The following is a 24,579-nucleotide window of genomic DNA, read 5'->3' as shown; positions in this document are numbered from 1 at the left end:
AGTCCTTATTTGGAGGTCAAATTTTTTTGTTTAACTCTTGTTTTTGTCATTAGGAATAAATGGAATTCACCTGTTTAATTAAATATCCATCTTCTTCCCTGGAAGAAAATGCTCAGCTTAGCTGGGTAGTTTATTCTTGAGTGCATTCAAAGTTCTTTAGCCTTTTGGAATATCAGATTCCAGGCCCTTTGATCCTTTAACTTGGAAGCAGCTAGGTCCTGAGTGATCGTTATTGTGGCTCCTCAGTATGAATTATTTTGTTTTGGCTGCTTGTAATATTTTTTCCTTAGTCTGATAGTTCTGAAATTTAGTTACAATATCCCTTGGAGTTTTTATTGGGGTTTCTTTCAGAAGATATTCCATGAATTCTTTCAATCCCTATTTTACTTTCTGATTCTATTACATCTGGGCAGTTCTCTTTGATGATTTCTTGTAAAATAGTGTCTAGGCTCTTTTTTTATCATAATTTTCAGGAAGTCCAATAATCCTCAAATAATCTCTCCTAGAGCTATTTTCCAGGTCTGTTGTTTTTCCAAGGAGATATTTAACATTTTTCTCTGTTTTTTCCATTTATTTTGTTTTTGCTTGACTCATTCTTGATGTCTCAATGAATCAGTCATTCGTTTGTTCAGTTCTGATTTTTAATGAGTTATTTTCTTCATTAGCTTTTTTTTTAAAATTCTTTTTGTAAATGTCCAATTGAGTTTTTAAATAGGTGTTTTGCTCTATGGAATTTTTTTCCTTTCACTATTTTTTTAACTGTTATTTTCCTTTTCCAATTCACAAATCCTTCTTTCCTGGGAGTTCTTTATCTTTTCCAATTCACAAATTTTGTTTCCCTGGGAGTTCTTTACCTTTTCCAATTCACATTTCAGGAAGTTATTTTCTTTTCCCACTTTATCAAATCTTTCTTTTAATGAGCTATATGCCTTTCCCATACTCTCTTGCAGAGCTTCTCTTTCCTTTCCCCATTTTTTCTTCCAGCTCTCTTTTAAGATCTTTTATAATTTCTTCTAGGAGAGTTTTGTGTGATGGGGACCAGTTACATCCCCCTTTGGGGTTCTGTCTGGAGACTGTCTGCTATTAGTCTCTTTGGGGTTGGAAACCTACTCTTAAGCATTAAATGTTCTAAATAGAAAAGTTAGCTCACTCTTCCAAAAGACTAGTGGCAGTGGCAGAGGTTTCAGAAGATTTGCAATGACAGGAATGGCTTTCTACCAGCTCTGGGCAACCTTTGGGTCAGTGCAACGGAAAAGAAATGCTACCACTTATGTTACTTCCAAGTATCAGAACCAAAGATGGTTTACAATCTTTCCTTTTTTTCTATGGGAGAGGATGGGAGGGGAAAGGAGAAGGGAAAAAAGAAGGAGAGGAAGGGGAGTATGAATGAAAATGATGAATACAGATCATCATGACAAGATTTATTAGTTTAATTGAAAATAAAGTAATCAAAACCAAGAGAACAATATATAAACTGAGCAAAACTATGGAAGTGGAAAGAATAACCATAAAACTTTTAAAAGTGAACAACCAAAATTATTAAAAAGGAACAATGAGATATCTCAACCTTCATTTCTTTGAAGAGGGTCCTTGTGGTTGCCGTACATTGCACACATTTTCAGATATTTTAATGTAATGATTAGTTTTGTTACTTAAATTTTTTTGTTATATAACATGCTCTCTGGAAGAGCAAAAAAGAGAAATATTGAGAGGAACAATATTGCATAGGAACATAAAATATAAACTGTTTAAATCAAGGTAAGTTGGATGTGGTCACATAGGAGATAAAAAAAATCAAACAAATATCTTGGGTCTTAGTGAACTTAAGTGAATGAGAATGGATGATTTTAATTTGGGGATTATTCAAGAATTCATTAGAAGAAATGAAGTAGACTTACTAGTCAATAAAATAAGAAAATCAGTACTAGGGTACAATCTCAGAAATGATCAAATGATATATTTAAATCCAAGACAAATTATTCAACATCATAATCATACAGTTCTATGCTCCAACTACTAATGTTAAAGAAACCAAAGTTGATCAGCTCTCCAATATCTTCTAGAAATAACCCTCCCCAAAAGATCCACATTTATCACGGGGAATTGGAAAACTAAAGTAGGAAATCAAATGTAGGAACGATAAACTAGGAAATGAAACAGGGAAGTTTGGCCTTGGAGTACAATATAAAACAGGGCTGAACATATATGCACTAAATGTTATCAATACTAAACACATATGTACAAAGTTCTCAGAGAAGTTGAGTGAGTTACAGGAAAAAATAAACAGCAAAACTATACTAATGAAGAATCTCAACCTCTCTCTTTCAGAACTAGATAAATGTAACTAAAAATAAACAAGAAATAAGTTAAAGAAGTGAATGGAATCTTAGGAAAGTTAGGTATGATAGAATTCTGAAGAAAATTGAATGGGGATAGAAAGGAATACTCATTTTTCTCGGTGATACTTGGAACCTAAACAAAAATTTACCATATATTAGGACATAAACACCTTACAACCAACTGCAGAAAGGCAGAAATAATAAATGAATTCTTTTGAAATCATGATGCATCAAAAATTATGGCTAGTAAAGGGCCATGAAAAAATAGACCAAAATTAATTGAAACATAAATAATATAATCTTAAGAATTGTTGGGTCAAACAACAAATATTAGAAACAATCAATAATTTCATCCAAGAAAATAGAGTAATGAGACAACATATCAAAGTTTGTTGAATAGTCAAAGCAGGAGGAAATTTTCTATCTTTAAATTCTTACTTGAATAAAACAGAGAAAAAAGATAAATAAATTGGGCATACAACTAAAAAAGGTAGAAAAACAACAAACAAAACCAAAAAAAGAAAAAAAAATAGAAGTAATTTCTCATTGTAATACCTTTTCGGAAAAACAACTGACCTGGAAAATAGATCCAGGAGAGACAATCTAAAGATTATTGGACTTCTTGAAAATCATGATGAAAAAAAGAGCCTAGACATCATCAAGGAAATCTGCCATGATGTCATAGAACCAGAAGGTAGAATAGTCATTGAAAGAATTCACTGATCATCTCCTGAGAGCTCAAAATTAAAACTCCAAGAAATATCATAGCTAAATTTCAAAACTATTGGACTATTGGACCAAGGAAAAATTATTGCAGGCACGCAGAAAGAAACAATTCAAATACCAAGGAGCCACAATCATGATTTCCCAGCACCTAGCAGCTTCTATCTTAAATAATCAAAGGGCTTAAAGGCAAAGAAACTTGAATTGCAGGCAAGAATCAATTATCCAACTAAATTGAACAATATCTTTCAGGGAAGAAGATGGATATTCAATGATACAGGTGAAATTGATCTCCAAATACAGAATTGGAACTGGAAATTGAGTGGATGCCCAACAGGTGGAAAATGGCTGAATAAGTTATGGTATACAAATGTAATGGAATATTATTGTTTTATAAGGAATGATTAATAGGCTTATTTTAGAAGGTCCTGATGAAACTCACATAAACAGATGACAAGTGAAGTGAGTAGAACTAAGAAAACATTGTGCACAGCAAGAACAAGATTATATGATGATGAACTGTGATGTACTTGGCTCTTTTCAACAATGAAATGATTCAGGCCTATTCCAGTAGATGTGATGCAGAGAGCCATCTGCTTCCAAAGAGAACTATTGAAACTTAATGTGGATCACAACATAATATTTTCACCTTTTTTGTTATTCAATTGATTTTTTTCTTTCTTGTTTTCCCCATTTTGATCAGTTTTTTTCTTGTTTAGTATGATAAATGTGGATATATGTTTAAAAGAATTGTGCATATTTAACCAATATTGGATTACGTGCTGTTGAAGGGAGGAAAGAGATGGAAAAGAAAAGAAAAAAATTTGGAACAAAAAGTTTTACAAGAGTAAATGTTGAAAATTATCCTTACGTGTATTTTGAAAAATAAAAAGCTATTACTATTATAAAAAATAGAAAAAATAAACCATTTTGACTATTATAAATACCAAAATTACCTATAAAGGGCATACGAAGAAAGATGCTATATGCAGCCAAAGAATTTATAAACAGATCACATATAAAATAATTTTACACATATGCACACATAAATACACACATATGTCTAATGGTAGCCTTTTCTAGGATAGAAGGCAGAGAAAAAAAAAAGGACATAACTTCATTAGATATTTAAAAGGAAAAACGAATGTATACAACAGACTTACCATTTCATGTACAATCATATTTTTATTATAGTGTTTTATGAAAATACTTGTTTAATTTTATAAATTAAAAATTAAATAAAACATAAAAAAAGGAAAATAAAGGAAGAACTTGAGATACTAAGGAATCAGTCTGAATCACAAAAGATATAGGAGCTTCTATTCAAAATAAGAGTAGATTTTTAAATAAATTATTCAAAAAATCTCTAACTCCGAAATTCAGAATAATTTACCATGTAAAACTAAATATATGCCTATAAAGTAAAAATGGTGAATTTTAATGAAATAGATTTTAGAATAAAAACAACAAAAACTCCAGTAACAACAGTTGAATAACAATTCAAGAGTAAAGAGAAATGGACAAATTCACTTAAGAAATTGCAAGGGATTTTATGGTGATGGAGTTTTAATATTCCATGCTCTTCATATTGGGAAAAAATGCCCACTGTGAGTTTTCTTAGACTTCGGTTTGACATATTTTCTTGGTTATTGTGACAAGATTTTTTTGGGGGGATGGAGAGCTGAGATACAATTGCTAGTTCTCACTCTATCATCTTGAGCCTACCCTCACTGATGTTTAAATGAGAGGAAAGAAGTGCCTCTTCAGCAGCTTAATGCATTCAAAGGATAGAGCTAAATAAGAAATCACAGTATGTGGATGCAGACTGTTTTAAAAGTTTTAAGAAGTGGAAGAGAAGAAAAGGTAGAAGGAATATGTTAATATAGACATGGGGAAGGAAGGGGTAGTTATTAAATGAGCACCAAATGAACCTTATTTTTATATAAACAAATGAGAATTAAACACACACATAAACAATTGCATTTAAAAACACATCAAATATAGTAGTAGGAAAATAAGTAGGGATTGGGGTGGAATGGGTAAGGAAGAGAATAATAGTAATGAGGTGAAATATTCATTAGTAAATCTATCTTCCTAATCCTGAAAATAAGCCTATGGGGGGGGGGGATAAAAGAACAAGAACCTAGATTGTCCATCAAAAAACTGGACAATAGCTGTACCAAATGAAAATGAAGGAATGATATTGTATCATATAAAACTGCAAATGAGATAATTTCAGAGGATTGTGGGTAATATGAATTGGTGCAGAGTAAAGTGAACATAATCAGAAGGGTAATTTATACAAGGAAAACATTGTTTTGCTGAAGAATTCAAAGACCAGCCATGCCTCCAGAAGACTTCGGTATTAAAAAACATGTTATTTGTTATAAGTTTTTTTTTTCCTTTAAAAAAGCAACAACAACTGGGATTTGACCTTGAGTGGCTTCTTGTTTCCCAATCTTTTTGCATATCATTTCCTTTTCACTCTAGGAGCCAGTCATGATAGCTGATTTTTTTTTTTTATCTTTACAAAAAATAGTTTCTCAGCTTCAGGGCTTTGTGGTGGCTGTCCCCCATCCCTGGACTATTGTCTTTCTTCAAATCTGCTTCTTAATTTGCCTGGTTTTCCTTTAAAACCCAGTTCTAATACCATGCAGTGCAGAAACCATATCCTGGTCTCCACAACTACTAATGATAGGAATTATTACCATCGATCTACCCTCTCTATCTATCTTTTATGTTTCTCATCATCATAGACAGATGCTCTTAATACAAAACTCTAGTGGTTATCCCCAATATGCATCATGGCTTTTCAACGATGGGAATCAGGAAGATGTACTAGTGGACATGTGAGATTGGGAAAGAAGAAGAGAAGGGAGAGAATTTTCTTTTGAAAGGCACCCAAACTCTCAGTCTAAGGACAGGGTAGCATAGAGGGTGGCTTCTGTGGATGTCTCCTTGGGGTTTGTTTGCCTCTCATTCAAGTTTTTTATGTTCAGATGAGCATAAGTCACATCTTTATCTATAGGCACCTAAAAGAAGGATGAGGATAAGGGAACAGTGAGTAATATTGAAATAGAAGTTCTTAATTTTTTTGTATATCAAGAAAATTTTGAAGACTATTTGGTAAAACCTATGAATACTTTTTCAATCTCATGCCTTTAATTACATTAAAGAAACTACAAAAGATTATAAAGAAAAGGAATAATATTTGAAGTGCTGTTGTTGAAAATTTAAAAATCCATGAATTGGGGGAGAAGAAGAATTAATAGATAAATGATTAAGAAGCCAGAGCTTGTGGGAAAGGTTAGGGTCCGGGGCAGGATAGGTTATTCCTCCAGGTGGAGGACAGGGCTAACTCACCGAAGATTCCTTTGGTCTCTCTTTGGCTACTTCTGTATCTGAGGTAAAGGAAAGATTCCATCATTCCCCAATCTCCCAGGACCAGTCCTTCCTCTCAAATAGTTCAGATAGTTCAGAACACAGTATCCTTTCCTGATCCCTTCCCAATCATATAACTTACACAGTGTCTCCTCTTTGGGGTCCTCAAGATGATGGGACAGACAGACATCCTGAGAAAGACAAGAGCAGCAGAAGAACCTGTAGGGAGAGAGAGAGGAAATAGGAAAAGAGGACATAATTCATCCTGGAAATTTCCTTGACCATCTTTTCCATATCAAGTACTCTAGCCAGTGCCAAAGGGCCAGAGATACATAAGAAGAAAGAAACAAGGAACTATCATAGTAAGAGCTGAATCTTCTTACCTCCTAAAGCTATTTCCACGGAAATCCGCTGCTGAGAGAAACATAGGAAAGAAAATAATATCAGAGAAGTTCCCTAAGGAAGCAATGGAGTCCTAGAAGTCTCACTGTCTGTTCTCCATACTCACCTCGAGGGATGTACTGATGACAGAAGCATACCAACAGGAGAAAGCAGAGGAGAAGGAAAATGACACAACTGAGGGTGATGAGGAGGGTGTTACTGGACACTGAGATGGGGGTGGAAGGAGAAAAGAATCGTCATCAATCACCATACTGAGGGGGTTCTCACCTTTTATCTGTAAATGTCCCTGAACCTTCTCTTCATATCACTGATCACCAGCAACATCCTACAGCCTGGCACAAATTCTGCCCAGAGGAGCAGACTTAGGATGAGAAACCCCAAACCCTGGAGGGGGACATGAGGGTCATGGGAAAGTATGGGGAGAAGCCTCATGTCCCAGCTCACACTCTGGGTACTCAGTGTCTCAGAATCTGTTGGCTCTTATCCTCAATGTTGTGCTTAGAATCAAGTCCTTGGTTTTATTTTCTTGGAGAGGTTGAGGGCTGGAGTGGTCACTGGCACCCCCTGGGTTTCGTGGGCTACTTCTCACCTTTCACTGTAAGCTGCAGGGGGTCGCTGTGTTGTGTCCAGAGACTTCCATTGGTGCCGAGCTGGTAGCTGCAGCTGTAACGGCCAGAGTGCTTGGAAGTCACACGGGTCAAAAAGAACTTGGCCTCATCTTGAATGATATCCATGCTCCCCTCCTTGTGCAGAACAAACCTGGTAGTCCACGGAGGCCCCTGACACAGGAGGGTCACATTGGTTCCTGAGGCTATCTCAGAGACAGGCCAGGCTGAGAGGGAAGGCTTAGGAGATGCATCTGGAAGCCAAAACAAAGCCCAGAAATCATCAAGGACCCTTCTACAATGGAGTGACGGAGGCAAGGCACTGGTGGGCCGGAAGACTCCTCTGGGCCTTAGCTCCTACTTTCATTGGCTAGTTCTTTATTCTTCAAAGTCCCCTTCCCTTGAGAGAGATAAATGGGAAAGCAGATATTTTCTGGGCTTGCTAAGAAACAGGGAGGGTATTCTTCCTTCAGGCCTTGTCCCTTGAGTTTGGAGTAGCTCCTGAGCTAGTCCTTTCTTCTAAATATAGAGGGGATGAACCCCACAATCTCTAGAGACCTTATGATGTGGAAAAAAGCCCCAAATATGCCTTTCCTAGGCTGTTTCTCAATACAGACTCCCAATTTTCTGCTTTATGCCCTTTATACCCTCACCTGTCACCCAGATTTCTAGGACGTCACTGGGCTCAGACACCTGGTGGAAAAACGTCTTTTTATAGACACAGGTATAGTTGCCAGCATCCTGGGCCCTCACGGAGAGGAGGGGGAAGACAGCCGAAGTTCCAACAGGCCTCTGGCTCTGCAGGGGTTGAAGGCTGCCCACCTTCAGCAGAATGAATGTCGCTCTCCAGAGTTCTGGCTGAAGTGGCTGTCTGCACTGGAGAGTCACATGTTTCCCAGGCTCCACCACCTGGCCTGGGAGGGCTGAGAGGGAAGGTTTGGGCAGAGATCCTGTGAGGGGAAGAATGGGATGCTGGGAGTCAGGACACCTGGGTCAAGTTCCTGCTCTGCTGCTGAGGCTGCTTGTGACTGTGGCCCATTCCCTGGCCCTCTGTGAGCCTCAGTTATATCCTACATAAATGAGAAGGTTGAAAGAGAAGATTTCTCAGTCCTTTCCTACTCCAGAATTCCAGGAATCTGGGACTCTCATACTTGAAGAGGCTTGCCCCACATGTGTTCCCATGTATCTGATGACTGAGGAGAAAAGATCATGGCTCCTCCCTTCTCATTTGGGCCATCTTCTCTTAAGCCCCAACTCAGGTCCCACCATCAGCTTTTTTTCTACAATTTTAGATTACAAGAGAAATATTTCCTGTCTTTCAAGGTCCCAGTGTAGTTGCCAGAACCCTGGGCCCTCACAGAGAGGAGGGGGAAGACAGCAGAGGTCCCAGCTGGCCTCTGGCTCTGCAGGGGCCGAGGGCTGCTCATCTTCAGCAGAGTGAATGTTGCTGTCCAGAGTGCTGACTAAGGGGGCTTCCTGCACAGGAGAGTCACATGCTTCCCAAGCTCTACCACCAGGCCTGGAAGGGCTGAGAGGGAAGGCTTGGGCAGAGATCCTGAGAGGGGAAAAATGTGTGTGTGTGTGTGTGTGTGTGTGTGTGTGTGTGTGTGTGTGTGTCACCTAGGTTAAGTCCCTGTTCTGACTCTCAATTCCTGTGCGACCATGGCTCATTCATTGGGTCGGAGACTAAATTATCTTCTCTGTAAAGGGCGGGCATGAATAAAAGATGTCTACTATCATTCTATTCATAGCCAGCTAGTAATCTAAGCAACTGTCACACTGCAGGGACCTCATCTAGCCTATGATCTCATGTCTCTGATGACTGACAGGCAGAGAGAGCTTTGGGGCCATTACAAACAGGCTCAAGGCTGGGCCTAAATTCAGAGCTCAGATCAGGGTTCAGGAAAGAGAAGGCTTGTCTCCGGGCTCTGTCCCATACTTTTAAGTGACCCTGGACAAGTCCTTTCCCCTGTCAGGGCCTCATGTGATCATTGGTAATAGGAGGGTTTGGCCCCTTTCAGCTCTGGGTCTCTGTGCCTCTTCTACCTCCTAACTCAGAGCTCACCATCAACTTTTACTTAAGATCCCAGATCACAATAGAAATATCTCATTTCTTACAAGATCCCTAACTCAGGACTGGCCCCAGAACAGATCAGGTTGTGTAGACCCCCTGCCCTTGGTTCTGTAAGACCCCTGTCTGGACAGAGGGCAGAGGGATCACACTCAAAATTATTCTGGGGTCCCCATACCCCTCACCTGTAACCATCAGCTCCAGGGCCTCACTGGTCTCTGATTGTGCACCCGAGGCTGTCCTGTCCTTGTAAGTACATCTGTAGCTCCCAGTGTCCTCAGGTCTGACAGAAGGGAGGGAGAAGTCAGTCCAGAGATCTGTTGCGTTCTGGTTCCTTAAGGGCTGCCAGGTTCCCGTCTTCAACAGAGTGTATGTCACCTCCTCAGATGAAGCCAGACTGGGCCTTGAGCACCAGAGAGTAATATTGGTCCCTTGGGCCACTACAAGGCCCGGCTGGGCCCACAGAGTGGGCTTGGGAAGTGGTCCTGAGGAGAAAGGGGTGCCTGAGGTCAATATCAGATGTCATTTCTAGACCTCCTCCTCTAATCCCGTATTGGGAGGGCAACAGCAATCGTGCCTTTATTCTCATTCCTTGCTTGGATTTTGCCTTGAACTGGGACATCCTCTTCCCCTGTAGCTTAAAACTGAATTCTAGTAGAACAGGAGAAGATCTCAGGGTCACCTCTGGCCTCCCCCCAAAATAATTTCTTTAGAATTCCCTGGGTTTTATTTTGTCCCTTTTTGCTGTGGATTTTTATGTTGGGCATTTCTAATCACCAGACACAGTCAGCTTCACGGTGTGGCTTGGATGTGATCCTTTGTAGGGGGGTGTCTTCCTGTAGTAAATACATCCGTAGCTCCCAGTGTCTTCGGCTCTCACAAATGGAAGTGAGAAATAAGGTTGGCTCCTTGAAAGGCTCTGTAACTGTAAGACCTGCAGACTTTTTGCCTCCAGCAGGGCAAAATTGTAATCTGGAGAGGATTGCTGGGATGATATTTGACACTGGATGGTCACTGTTGTCCATGCTAATACTGAGGGGCTCGGTGAGACTGCAATGGAAGGTTTGGGGAAGTCTCCTGGAAAGTGAAAAAGGAAGACAATTAGTGATTTGATCTCTCACCATTATGGACTCAAATCATTCCCTGAAGCAGCTGAGCAGCGGGATAGTGCACTGATGGGAGGATAGGTTTCTTTGCCCGATCCTGTAGGCCTGTTCATGGCTCAGTAACTGGGCTCTGGGGTCACCCTCAGAAGGATGTTCTGGGTCTAGGAAGGCTGAGACCACAAAGTGATGGGAGAAGAAAAACGTGGACAGAGGAGGTCACCAATCTCCCCCTCCCCCCCCGCCCTTCTCATTCCTTCCAAGGGACCCAGCTCTGGTCTTACATTCTGGGCTTGCTGGCCTAAGGTGGGGACTTAATGCAACATCACTGGAAACTTCAGATCTTTCTTTTAAGCTTTGAGGTTTGCAAAGCTCTATCTTCCTAACAACTTCCATGACTGAGAAGCTAGACCGAAGCTGACATCCCCAATCATGGGCCCTCCCTATTTCCTCACTACTACATGATAAAAGGTCACTGTTCTACACCCTCTGTGACCCTCAGGGGAGCCACGACAGAGCTGGCAGCCATGTGTGGCTCTGGGTGGGCAGGGGCTAGCACAGGACCATGGGAGCTCCCTTGGAGCAATTCTGGGAGGAATTCGATTTTCTTTGGTTATCCTGCCATTACTGATCATTCACTTCTCAGCCATTTCTGCTCAATGATGGGGGAGCCCCAAAGGTTTTGAGGAGGCACCACCCCTGCTACCTTCAGGGGGCTCACATTGTAGACATCACAGGAATTTGAACTCCAATGACCTCATTAGACAATCCAGCCCATGAGTTTTATGTCATGGATGAGGGAATCAAGGTCTTCACAAGGTCAGGAACTTGCCTTCAGTCACAGAAGTAAAGAAGGACCATGTTTAAATGCTCTTTAAACCTCTGGGCTCCCAATAGGAGGCTCCTTCCTCTTTCAGCAGGTTGCAGTCTAACAGACCATATGGACAGCAGCCTGGTGTGGGGGGAAGGGTTCTAATGCTAGAGAAGGCATGTGGGAGAGGTGAAGGCAGCACTCTGGGAGAGCCAATGGCCAGGGCATTGCCACTTGGTGCCTCCTTAGTCACTCAGGGTCTCAGATGGGTTTTAATCACATGTAGGAAAGTGATGGATGAGTGAGAAGCGCATGACAGGCAGGAGCCACAGAGACAGAGAGGTGGGGCATGATGGGAGGTGGTGGAGGCACCCGTCCAAGCAGATGCGAATGTAGTGAGGGCAGGAGGGAACAATAGGAGACACAAGTGGACAGGCTGGTGTCTGGTTCTTAAAAGACAAGAAAAAGAAGCTGAGTAAATTTTGTTCAGCAAAAGCAAGCCTCGAAGAGTGTGAGTGCCCCATGTCTCAAATGCTATCTATCTTCAGAGAAAGGAGCAGTGCAGCTCCCATGGCTGGGCCTCCAAATATAGAAACATGTCTGGATTGTTGCCTAAGGTGATTGTCCTGGTGAAATCTTGGACATGACAGTAAAGGACCAGGTGACTTTCTTTCAAGTCACCATACCTCTTCTCCGGGCCTTAGTTTCCCCATCTCTAAAAAGGAAATCGTGGTACATATTCTCTTTAACTCACAGTGTTATTTAGGGAGAAATTTCAGAACTATATCTATGCCTTACAAATGTGAGCTGGGGTGCCAGGGCTTTCCAGAGTTTGGGGACAAGGGGAGGCAGACAGTACAGTCTGAGGGTTTGTACTATTTGGAATTGACTATCTAGGGAGAGATCTGGACTCATTTCTCAGGACTGGTCTCCTTTCCACCAAGGACAGTTACATACCAGCACCTCTCACCTGTCATCACCACCAGGGCCAGGGGATCACTGAGCTCTGACCACAAGGGTCCCTGCCCGGAGCGGCACCTGTAGCTTCTCGCATCTCTCCAGTCATCTACTTCCCTGAGCACAAATTCTGCCAGATGCCAGGATGTATTTCTCTCCTCTTGGAGCTCTCCATCTTTCCAGAGCTGGAATCTGTTCCTTCCCCTTTGGCCCTGGCACCTGAGAGTCACATCTGCTCCCTTGGGAACCACGGGACTTGGTTCAGCCCACAGGGTAGGCCTGGAAATGGTGTCTGAGGAGGAAACACAGTCTGGACTTCCAAGATTGCTTTGGTTGTACTTTTCCCCCCAGCTCTGCATCCTGAGTCCCCATCCAGAGTCACTCCACCCACTCATCCTGATGTCCTGTTCCCCCAATCCCAATCACTGTGGGGACGGCTCTCTTCACTATTAGAACAAAGAGATGGGGGAGGGAAATAGAGTGCTGGGGACAACTCACCCAACTGTGCCTCCACTTCCCAGTGCAGACACAGTCCTGTAAAAGAACCTCAGGTTACAGATGGATCCCCTCTAGCTCATGCTGATTTTATCTCCAATTCTTGCCAAAGTTACTGAGTCTCTGGTTCTGCTTTGGTCAGTTTATGAAGGGAGAGTCCTTTGAGCAGACACTGACTTCTGTATCTTTAGGCTTCTTTTCTGTCCTTCAGAATTAGCAAAGCTTGGGCCCTGTCATGATGTCCCTCCCTCCCCAGGTCTGCCCCTGGAGACTCACCAATGTAGATCAAGAAAGTGATTGTGGCATCCATAGTGGGTCTTTAGCTCTGTCCTGGGCTGCCCAGCTTCAGCTGTGCAGAGGGGAAAAAAGCAGGACTGGTGGATGTGGTGGGCAGTCCTGCTGCCTCATGACCTTTATATCAAGACTCCACAGCTTCCACTCTTACACTGATGAAAGGGATCATGATCCTTCAAAGCTTAATCCTGAGGGGATCAAGGTGGCTTAAGATAAATGTGGCCTGGCAAGGACTGGGGAAACTGATGGATATCTAGTATTGAAGACATCTAAGGGTTACCAGAGTCTAAATTACACCACGGAAGCTTTGAAAGGACCAACACTGGACACCAAGACCAAAGATAACCATGATGCCTTGCCTCAGAACTTAATCCCAGATAAACATTGTTCCCTGTTTATTGGGTGAGTCATCCCTTGCCCTCGTTTTTTGACTGATAATAAGAAATAACATAATTATAACTATATGCTATATAATTATAGCATTATTTAGTACTTTCATTTTTTGCCAAGAATTTTTTCATATTAACTCATTTCATCTCAACAACAACCTTAAAAGATAGCTGTTAATATTGTCACCCCTTTGCAGATGAGAAAACTGAGAGAGATTGAAGTTAAATGACTTGAGCAGGTTCACAAAGGTATGAGGGGAGATTTGATTTCGTGACTTCAAGGTAGGCCATGATATGAAGCTGGCAGCTTGTATTGTGGGGATTCAGTGGTGACAAGAAATATCCAATCTCCCCATACTTAAATGTCCCAATTATTGCATCTTCTTTAGGTCTCCCCAAAAGCAGCATTGTTCAGTCTGGGAATGGCAAACCATAGTGTTTGCTGCTATGTTTGCATGGTACTTACCCACAGAGTTAACTCTTGACCTTGGGTGTAGAGGACCAGGAAGTAAGAATCCATTCGAGATCTTGAATCTTACAGTAACTTGGCTCACCAAAACTCCCTTGAAATAGCAGAGAAATACTTGTTAATATTAGAATATTATATTAGAATAATTATATTAGATATAATATAATTAATTAATTTAAATTTATTTTATTATATTTATAATTTATAATATGAATATAATATAATAATTATATTATGAGTTATTATAAATTAGCTTAATTAAATGTATTCTATATTATATAATAAATATATTAGAATAATATTAGAATATTAGAAATCAGCAACTGAAGCAAAATGTAAAACTACTACATGATGGATCAAAGGCTCACTTTTGATCTTTTTTTTCCTTTTTCTTTTTTTTTTTTAATTCCACAAGTCACATGCATTGAAGTCACATAAATTATATAAATTTTAAAGGAGACATATACATAAAATGATAGGATACACTTTTTACATTAACTTTATATTCTGATTTTTTAAGTGGCTGAATCATGTTTTTCCCTCACCAAACAAGTCCTAGCAAAGGACTTAATGGATATCATCAACCAACAAAGGAATTCTAACCTATATAGCCCTTGACTTTGTTATTAACAACACTGGTTTCTAGTCCTAATTCTCCCATAGACTCACTGTTACCTTGGCTCCTTTGCCTTTGAATAGATATCAGTTTTGTCCCTTTACCATCAAGTCATGGGATTTTTACTTCAAAGGTCATCTACTCCTGCCTCATCTTTTAAAAATTATTATTATAGCTTTTTATTTATCAAAATTATGCATGTTTGATTCTTGCAAAAACTTCTGTTACAACTTTTCTCTTCCTCTTCCCCTCCCACCCCACCATGGCAGATAATTCAATACATGCTAAATATGTTAAAATATATCTTACCTTCTATCTTAGGACAGAAAAAGCAGCTCACAATAGAGACTAAAGGCATTTGGGAGAAAGGTACTTCAGGATATTGATATGATAAATTTACTTTGATGTGTATCTCAGCTATTTACATCTAAGTAACCAAGATTAGAATTTAATCATTTTAAGCCTATAAACAATGCAAGTATATATATTTGTCTCTCCAATGAATAAAATTTGAAGAGCTCTTATCGAATTCTTTCGCTTGGCCTCTGAATCTCATGCCCTTCATTTCACTACAGGAGCTGGACTCCAACACTGGGAAGTCTCTGTATGAGCAGAGCTGACTGCCTGTACTTCCTTGCAGGAGGCCCATGAAGCAGGTAGTCTTCCATTGAATCAAGTCCCAACTCAAATTCAACCACCATTGACCTGCCCTGTGCTGGGTGCTAGGAGGGTAAAGACAAAATAAATACAGTCTTGGACTTCACAGAGTTTATGCTCCCTTGGGGTGGGAGAATATAAGTCACAATATGGTCATGGAAAATATGTATGCAGAGATTTCAGGGGAATTCACAGTTTGGATGTAAAGAAGCGTTTGTTAACAATAGAACAGGGCTTTCAGGGGGCACAAATGAGGAAGAGGGAATGGGGGGAGGGATGCTGAAGAGAGAGAAGCTGAAGGAACACTGAAGAGAGAGAAGCTGGAATGGATGGATGTGATAGAGGAGAGTCTGATGACCAGGAAGGCAAGTTTGGTTGGGGCATCCCATAGCTCAGAATCTTAAGGGACGCATGGAGAGGAAGTTGTCAGCCCGTCACTGTGACAAAGCAAGATCATTGTGTTTATGAATCTCTGTGAAAGAGGTAGCAAATAGGGGTGAGCCCCAGGCATGGCAGCAGGACAGAAGGTCTATGACATGTTGGCCAGGTCTAAGCTAACTGCAGGGGATGCAATGGCTAAGTGCTTCTCAAGGGACTTCCATTCTCTCAGGTGAGACAATACTCACAGGTATGTTTATACGGATATAAAATTCATATATATTATGCAAAAATAAAATGAATCAATACAAAATAAATGCACACATATAGTTGGATACAAACAAGCATGAGAGGGAGTGCACTAGAGAATGGAAAGATCAGGAAAGACTTTCAGTCCCAAATGGCATGTGAACAGGAGTCCATGACCTGAGTTCAAAGCCAAGAGGCAGTACATTACAGCCATGGAAGAGAGTCTGTGTAAAAGCACGGAGATCATATATGGAGATCGGTGTGAGGAAAAGGACTTCTTCATCCAGACCTTAGAGTACAGGAATAGGCCCTATGCATCTCAAGGAAAGAAAGAGACATTGGGACCAAGTTGTGAACAGTATTAAATGCCACACACAGAGGTCTGTATCTTGTCCTAAAAGGAGTTATTGGTATTTATTGAGAAGGGGTTGACATGGTTAGTCCTGTTCTTTTGGATAACCACTTTGCCAGTTGTGTGCAAGATGGATTGGTATGGGGGAGAGAGGGTTTAGTGGAATCCTGGAGCCAAGTAGTTTCTAGAGGAGTAAGACACATTTGAGATACTCACCCCCGCCACATCAGCTCAGCTCTATACTTGGGCTCACTCCCATTGAGTTGATTATGTCCTCCTAAGTGGTTCCTAAGCCAGAATCCTGTGCACAGTGAGAGAGAAGGCAGAGCTCTGGCCTTTTCTGATGTTTTTTTCACCATCCCTTTAGCTTTTAGTGACAGGGAGGGATTTCAGTACTACATAAAGCAATTTAGTCCATGGCTGCACAACTCTGACTGGGAGGAGATTTTTCCTTACCTTCAGCTGATTCTGTCTCCTTCATATTCCCCCCACTTCAGTTCAAATTCTCTAACTTGGGGCTTCCCAGAACAAACCTGGTCTTTAAAGTTTTCTCTGACAGCCCCTCTCCCCATTGAAAATAATCCTCATGTCCCACCCATCCCCAGGGACTTTAGTATAGCCAAACATCCCTAATTCTTTCCACAGATCTATCTATAATGAGGATTCACACCAATCCATTAATCCCACTCCCTGCTCTCCTGCCCCAGTCAGGCTTGTGACTCTTACCTGAATCATCTCCGGTAGATGTAGCTCCTTGAATATGGTATCCAAGAGGTTCATGCAGAAAGAACCCTTGAATGGCACTAGAGTAGAGGAGATTTTGGCCAAGGGTAGATGTTGGATTCTCTGGGATTTGGAGAAGTTGCAAGACAAAGCAAAATGAAAAAATGGCCCTGATTTCTCAATTTCCTGATGACTAAGTGTGGCCTGCAGATTGGCCAAGTTGAGCACATGTCTGTGGGACAGTTATTCCTTTCACCACAACTGTTGTTCAGTTTTAAGGGGAAAGATAAGGGGGAAATGATACTTGAAGAGAAACTGCAGCCATGGATAGATCCACAGGTGGACACACTTATACTTGTTACATTAAAAATAAAAATAGTGACTCCATTTTGCCTTTATCTACCTCCTTCAATCTTACCAGCAAAAGTGGGTCCTGGGCAATCATTTTTATGTTCTGCCCCAGTGGCTTCAAGGACTATATCAGAGATCTGAAGGAAGATCTGAGAAGACCTTTGGAAAAAAGATTTCAGAAGACAGAAGGTCTCCTGGGAATTAAAGAGAGTAAAGAACAGAATCCATGTATCTGTTCTCTCTGTCTCTGTCTCTGTCTCTGTCTCTGTCTGTCTCTGTTTCTGTTTCTGTTTCTGTCTCTGTCTCTGTCTTTCTCTCTCTCTCTCTTTCTCTCTCTCTCTCTCTGCATGTATCTCCATATCTCTTGTCTGGCTTTCTTTCTGTGTGTCCTTCTGTGTCTATCTCTTTCTGTCTCTATGTCTCTATCACTTTGACTGCCTCTCTCTGTCTCTCTCATCTCTTGATCTCAGAACAAGGCATGCCCATATACATAAATGGGCAAAGCAATGTTGTTTTCTAAGGGGTTATCAGTATGTGGCTGGTCCATAGTACAGAAGGACAAGAAAGAGGAGGCTCCATCCTTCTTTTTCAAATTCCCATTGTTCTCATTAAGCACAAATATTCTCCCAGTGAAACTCAGGAGATTGAGACTGGAGAAATACAGAATTTTTGAAAGATCAGACCTCAATTTTCTCCTTTGCCTCTATTCTGGATTCAGGAGAGCTCACAGACCTCTAAGAAGTCAGATATAAACGTCCATTACCAGATATCCTTGGTAAAGTGAATTTTCTATAGTTAAAAAATAAAAACTTCAGAAAGCTAAGAAACTAATCAACATGGGGGAAACTTCTTTCTCCAGAATATAGCATCTGAGATGCAGAGATTTGAAAAATCTTCATTTGTCAGGTGTGTTATACTAGGAAATTCTTATGTGAAAGAGTTGGAGCACGTCACTACTGAGGGCTCTTCCAGTGTTCTCATTCAATAATTCTGTGATCAGAGTTCAGTGGGATCTGGTTGAGTCAGATAAGGGGGAAATGATACCTGAAGAGAAACTGCAGCCAGTTAGATCCACAGGTGGGCACAGTTATATTTGTTACATTAAAAATAACAATAGTGACTCCATTTTGTGAAGTTAAATGTCAGCTGCTTGTAAATCATCTAATTTTGAGAGGTCAAAAGATTACTCCCCTTTATAATGCATTCAACTTAAAGAATCTCACAGAATTTCTCTTCTTCCTCTTAAATCAATATCTCCTGATTCTCTCTACCAAGCCTCTCCCTCTCCACCAAGGAGAAAATAGGTGTCTCAATCCCTACAGCTTTTTTTTTCTGTTTTTCCTCCATCTAAAATGTATATTAACTATTTAGAGACCAAGTCAATATCATCAGTAACTGAGAGACTTGGGCCCAGGTTATTTCTGAAATCACATGCATTGCTTAATTAATCCTTATCTGTATATAACTATTCAGTTTCTTTACTCCTTTGTAACAATCTCTTCTTCTTTGGATGTCCAGAAGATTTTAAGGGCACCCTATCCAGAAGATAGAGAGCAAATAAGTTTTGAATCTAGCATAGATGGATGGAGGTCAGTAAGACAGGATGGCTAGAACTGAGGGTCCTAAGTCTCTGCCTGTACTCTGAAGAGAGAATTCTAATACATGATTAATAGAGTGGAGGGCAGTGGTTTCTTATCTGCTCAACCCTGTCCCACATCTAAGTCCCATAGTTATGAATGGAAGAGATTATATTTCAATATCTTGTATCTTCTCTCGATCTTCCCATACATTCCCCCCAAATTTTACTTAGCCACAAGCTAGCCAAAAGAGAAAATTTTTTTAAAGGTTGGGATCAATCTAGATGTGACATTTATGTTGCTCAAGGAAGAGTATAGGGGAAATATCATCTTATACTTTTTTCTTCTAAAGATCTGTTTTAGTGGATGGAAAGCTTGAGAAATCAACAACGTGGTGGGATACTGGCCCCAAACACAAATGAAGTCTTCACCTGGCTTAAAAGAGGTACAGTGTTGAGAACACAAATGGTGATTGTCTTTCTGTACCATACCCTGTTCAGATCACACCTAGAGTACTGTGATAAGAGGTACTCCAGAAAGGCCACGTATAACCTGGAGAAAATCTAGTTCAGGATAATAAAAATGGATGTTATTTAGTATCCTAGATCATAGATACAGAGTTTGGGAAGCACCTCAGAGGTAATCTATTTTAACCCGTTTATTATAGGAGAGGGGAAATATGATCTATTACCTTACACAGAGCTAAGGGAATGGAAGACCATGACATAATAAGGATAGATCAGAGTAACTATGCATACTGGACCTGGAGAAGACTTAATGGTCATTATTATTTTTTCAAAATAGTATTTTATTTTTTCCCCAACTTCATGTCAAGATAATTTTTGGCATTTATTTTTCCAGGAATTTGAATTCCAAATTTTCCTTCTCATTCTCCTATCTTTTTACTAAAATGGTAGGAAAATTAATTTAGATTATAGGGGTTCTATCATGTAAAGTATATTTCCATATTAGTCACAGCTGTGTAAAAAGAAACACATGAAAAGGGAAAAATCATGAAAAAGAATGAAATAAATGGGGAAAGTAAGCTTTGATCTGTGTTTGGAGTCCACTAGTTCTTTATCTGGATGTGAATAGCATTTTCCTTATGAATCTTTCATAATTGTCTTGAATCATTATGTTGTTGAGAACAATCAAGTCATTTACAGTCAATTATCTTTACAAAGATGCTGATTCTGTGTACAATGTTTTCCTAGTTTTGTACATTTTATTTTGCATTTCCATTTTTTTCTGAAGTTAGCCTGCTTATCATTTTTTATTGTACAATAGTATTCTATTACATTCATATCCCACAGTTTATTGAGTCATTACTCAACTGATGGGCATCCCTTCAATTTCCAATATCTTGTTAGTGGCCATTACTGTTTTCTTCAAGTATCTGAAAAGATGGAAGAAACATTAGATTTGGAATGTTTACAATCAAATTATAAAATTAGGAGCAATAGTCCCAAATTGTAGGAAGGCAGAATTCACCTTTATATTATATGATTATATATATAATGTTAATCCCTCAAATTTGGTTTAAAATTTGTTACTAATGACTTGTGTTGTCTAAATTTGGCAAACAATCAACAAATACTAATGATGTTAACTTTGATCTCAAGTTTCTTTTTTAGAACTTAAAAGTAATTTTTAAGCACCATTAACCAAAAACAAAATCCAAACAGAAACTGCAGCCATCTGCCTGCTCCTGAGTCACCATAAGGACAATTCTTGCATCCCACCCTCGGAAGTATGAAAATCACATGTTTGTTTGGAGGTAGAAACAATCATATCATCCTTATGTTGTAGTATAAGCAAATTTTTTTCCCCATTTAGGAAGGATTGATGGAGATTTACCAGAATGCAACCTCGGGGGAAACTCATGGTTTTTGCTTGGGCAAAGAGGGAAGTTTGTCATGGGCACTGGTATAAGACTTGTTTACTGGAATCTTTAGGAATTAGAATGAACAATGATGAGCTTTCAATGGGAATTTAATAAATGTGAATTGAATTGAATTATTAATATTTTTGTGAATTGAAACTTTGATTTTTGTTCTCCTAAAAAAAGGAATTTGAATAATGTTTTATGCTGAGAGGATTTGCTGTTTGTATTACTGATTGCATGTACTAGTTAGTATAAAATATAATATTATATATATAATATAAAGTGCTAGTTATTATAATTCTGCTGAGTGTGCATCTGTTGGAATCCTTACTAACTGCTAAGTAATTAGAGTTGATCTAATCTTACAAGAAGTTGTTTTGGCCAGAACCTGAAACAAGGTACTAAGTAGAACTAATCAAGACAAGGCTTGTGTTCCCACCTTTACTCATTGGACTCCACAAGTATGCTAGCTTCACAAAGTACACTTTCTAACTTCAAGAGAGTTCACACCTCCCTTAAAGTCATTGGCCAGAGAGCACTATGGGAGAAAACCCATAATCCCATTCTCTCAGAAGAGGCAGATAAAAAGCCAGCGATGAAGGATCTATGGCAGAATACATTTTTTCCTCTTGGCTGGCTGATCGCGCTAGACTCAAGAGAAACGACTCTGCTGCAGAGAACACTTTTGACGGACTTCAGTGGAGCTACGCCAGAAGCCCTCTCTCCGCGGCAAATTGGTGCCTGGGCCCCCCAGAAGGAGATAAGAGAGATCTTCCATCTCTGTTGGAGGCAGAAGAAGGCAGAGGCAGAGGCTGAAGGACAGAACCTTTGGATTTGGAGACATCCGAAGGGCTCTAAGCCTCTAAACCGGCTGTCCTCTGAGAACAAACTCCAACATTTGAACTCTAACATTTGGCGCCCAAGCGTGGGAACCAAGGACCCTACTTTCACAAGAAGTCTCCAGTGACCAGGAACTGAGTGAGTACAACCTTTTTTGGCTGAAATGGGACAGATCCTAGGTAAAGATTCTCCATCCCCCACCCCAACCCCCCCAACCCCAGACCCACCCAGGAGTGGTGCTATAGAAAGCCTGCTTAAGCTGATAGAAGATCAAGGGCTACTTGTAACTTGGGGACAAGCAGCTAGACTTCTGGCTACATTAAAACGCACCTCCCCTTGGCTCTTAGAGGAAGAGAAAATCTCTCTAAAAAACTGGGCATTGATTGGTCAACAGCTCTCCGCATATTACAATGAAAACGGTCCTCGTTCAGTTTCCATTGAAGTATTCTTTTTATATAATACGATACAGATGGCCTTAAAATACCGTACTTGTTCTAGGAAAAAAGGAAAAAACTCTAGGAATAGCCAAAAGGGGAAGCCTGAGATAAAGGAGGAAGACAAAGAACAGATTAATGGCCATATCCCCACAGGGCAGGGAGACTTAAGTGAGGCTCAAGGGTGGGGTGAATCTGAGGCAGCCTCAGCCCCACCTGAGGAGCAGGTAATTGACTTTCCTTCATCAACTCCACCCTCCTGGATGGAGGGAGGAGGGGTAGTGGGGGGGGCAGTGACAGCAACAGCACCTCCCCCCCAGCATCCAGCACCTCCCCCCCAGTATCCAGCACCTCCTCCCCGGCATCCAGCACCTCCTCCCCGGCATCCAGCACCTCCCCCCCAGCATCCAGCTGCTCCTTTGAGTAGATTGCAAAAGGGACTAATTAAGGCCAGAGAAGAAGGGAAAAATGTAGCAGAATTTCAACACCACATTTTTCCTGTAATTCAACAGTTTAATTCTTCAGGTCAAGAAAGTAGAAGATACTCACCTTTTGATATAGAAATCCTCAAAGACCTGAAAAAAGCTTGCACTCTTTATGGGGCTACATCAGCTTATGTTAAGATGCTATTACAAAATTTGTCTTTTGAAATCTTGACCCCTAATGACTGGAAATCGATAGCAAAAATATGCCTAGAACCTGGACAGAACTACTTGTGGCTTTCTGAATATAGTGAGCTCTGTAGGATACAAGCCCAACAAAATATTCAAAGTGGAGTTCATACTGCAATCACCTGTGACCTACTAACAGGTACAGGTCCTTATGCAGATGTCGCAGCACAAATTGGTTATTCTGTAGCAGCATATCAGCAAATTGCTGATAATGCTATCAAAGCGTGGGCTTCTCTTCACAATAAAGACGACAAAGGGGGGGCCTTCACAAAAATAACACAAGGGCCAAATGAACCCTTCGCTGACTTTGTGGGACGCTTGCAGACAGCTATCATAAGAACAAATGGAGAAAATGCAATAACAGACATCTTGATAAGCTATACAAATGCACAAATTAATGTATGCTGTGAAACCATCCCAGAGTGGCAGATTTTATTGGCCATGGCTCCAAATTTTGCACATGGATCTCCATTAAAGATAACCAGACTACTGCATAATTGGCAATGGATTTTTGAGGAGAAGGTTTCTAAGGTTCCTCTTGAAGGACCAACCATTTTTACAGACGCAGCCAAACAAAATATTTGTGCTGTATACTCTCATGATCTAACTGTAAAAAGAGTAGTCAGAACTCCTTTTCAGTCCACTCAGCAGAACGAATTATATGCGATCATGCTAGCTCTCACTTATTACCCAGGCGACATAAATATAATATCTGATTCAGCCTATTCAGTAGGTGTGGTACAAAGAATTGCCACAGCCCAAATAAAATTTGCAGCTTCTAATATATATCAGCTCTTTAAGGAACTTCAAGAGCAAGTGAGAAAGCATCCAGGAAAGATTTATATCCTGCATGTCCATTCACATAGTGGACTTCCAGGTCCTATTTTTGATGGAAATTCAAAGGCAGATAGCCTTTTAACTATGTTGGCCAGTACGCCTTTATTTCAGGAGGCCCAGGAATCCCATTCTAAATACCATCAGGCTGCTCGAGCTTTGCGTTTACAGTTTGGGATTACAAAAGAAGAAGCTAGGAGCATAGTGAAAAGCTGTACAGCTTGCCTTCCCTTCCAAGCTCCTACACTGCCTCCAGGGAAGAATCCTCGTGGTTTGAGACCCAATGAAATCTGGCAAATGGATGTGACTCATTATAAATCTTTTGGTCGTCTGTCTTTTATCCACGTTGTGGTAGACACCTTTTCAGGATTCACTTTTGCCATACCAGCAGCAAAAGAGACAGCCCGAGTGGTCACTGAATTCCTCATTCAAGCATTCGCAATTATGGGTGTGCCACAAGAAATAAAAACAGATAATGGACCGGCATATACCTCCAAACATTTTGAACACTTTTGTGCACAGTATAAGATTTTACACACTACTGGCATACCCTTCAATCCTCAAGGTCAAGCAATAGTAGAAAGAAGAAACAGAGACATTAAGACACTCCTCCAAAAACAAAAGAAAGGGGGAGCCACGGGTAACCCTAGAGAACTTCTAAATTTAGTTCTCTATACCATTAATTTTTTAATCTTTGATAAAGATGCACTGGCTCCAGCAGACAGGTTTTATAACCCACCAGAAGAGCAGTGTCCAGTGCGAGCAGCTCCACTATCTTTAGATAATCGCCAGGTGATGTGGAGAGACCCAGAAAGTGGTGAATGGAAGGGACCAGATAGGCTAACTGCTTGGGGGAGAGGATTTGCTTGCATCTCTACAGGTGGAGAAGGAATCAGATGGGTGCCTACGAGCCGCATTCGCCTTGTCCATCATAGAAAGATGGAGCAGACCCTTGAAACAAAGGAGAAGACCC

General features: G+C 40.5%; 1 protein-coding gene across 4 annotated transcripts; it reads right to left on the bottom strand.

Moving 5' to 3' along the window:
• Positions 1-1,400: 1,400 nt before the first annotated feature.
• LOC127556471 (immunoglobulin superfamily member 1-like) lies at positions 1,401-17,133 on the bottom strand. Of its 4 annotated transcripts, XM_051989647.1 has the most exons (15): positions 17,018-17,133; positions 16,508-16,592; positions 14,037-14,133; positions 13,164-13,369; positions 12,406-12,926; positions 10,299-10,598; positions 9,707-10,006; positions 8,104-8,400; positions 7,605-7,704; positions 7,435-7,508; positions 6,952-7,050; positions 6,827-6,857; positions 6,586-6,662; positions 6,426-6,463; positions 1,401-6,094 (listed from the first exon to the last, which is right to left on the bottom strand). In XM_051989647.1, exons 5-15 carry the CDS (start codon positions 12,785-12,787, stop codon positions 5,972-5,974), a joined length of 1,821 nt encoding a protein of 606 aa, XP_051845607.1. In that variant the 5' UTR covers positions 12,788-12,926; positions 13,164-13,369; positions 14,037-14,133; positions 16,508-16,592; positions 17,018-17,133; the 3' UTR covers positions 1,401-5,971. The 4 variants fall into 4 exon arrangements, with proteins under 4 accessions (XP_051845607.1, XP_051845604.1, XP_051845606.1 ...); XM_051989644.1 differs by having other exon boundaries at positions 7,435-7,704; XM_051989646.1 differs by having other exon boundaries at positions 6,827-6,854; positions 7,435-7,704.
• Between the last annotated feature and the right edge of the window lie 7,446 nt (positions 17,134-24,579).

The sequence above is a fragment of the Antechinus flavipes genome, chromosome 3 (genome assembly GCF_016432865.1).
Source record: "Antechinus flavipes isolate AdamAnt ecotype Samford, QLD, Australia chromosome 3, AdamAnt_v2, whole genome shotgun sequence".
NCBI lineage: Eukaryota > Metazoa > Chordata > Mammalia > Dasyuromorphia > Dasyuridae > Antechinus > Antechinus flavipes.
This window is presented reverse-complemented; position numbering and strand designations above follow the sequence as displayed.

Coding starts and splice junctions, on each gene's coding strand:
- LOC127556471 (XM_051989644.1), bottom strand. CDS start 12,787: ATGAGTGGGTGGAGTGACTCTGGATGGGGACTCAGGATGCAGAGCTGG. Junction 7,705..8,103: donor CCTAGAAATCTGGGTGACAG/GTGAGGGTATAA, acceptor TTTGGCTTCCAG/ATGCATCTCCTAAGCCTTCC. Junction 7,051..7,434: donor CCTGCAGCTTACAGTGAAAG/GTGAGAAGTAGC, acceptor CCCCCATCTCAG/TGTCCAGTAACACCCTCCTC.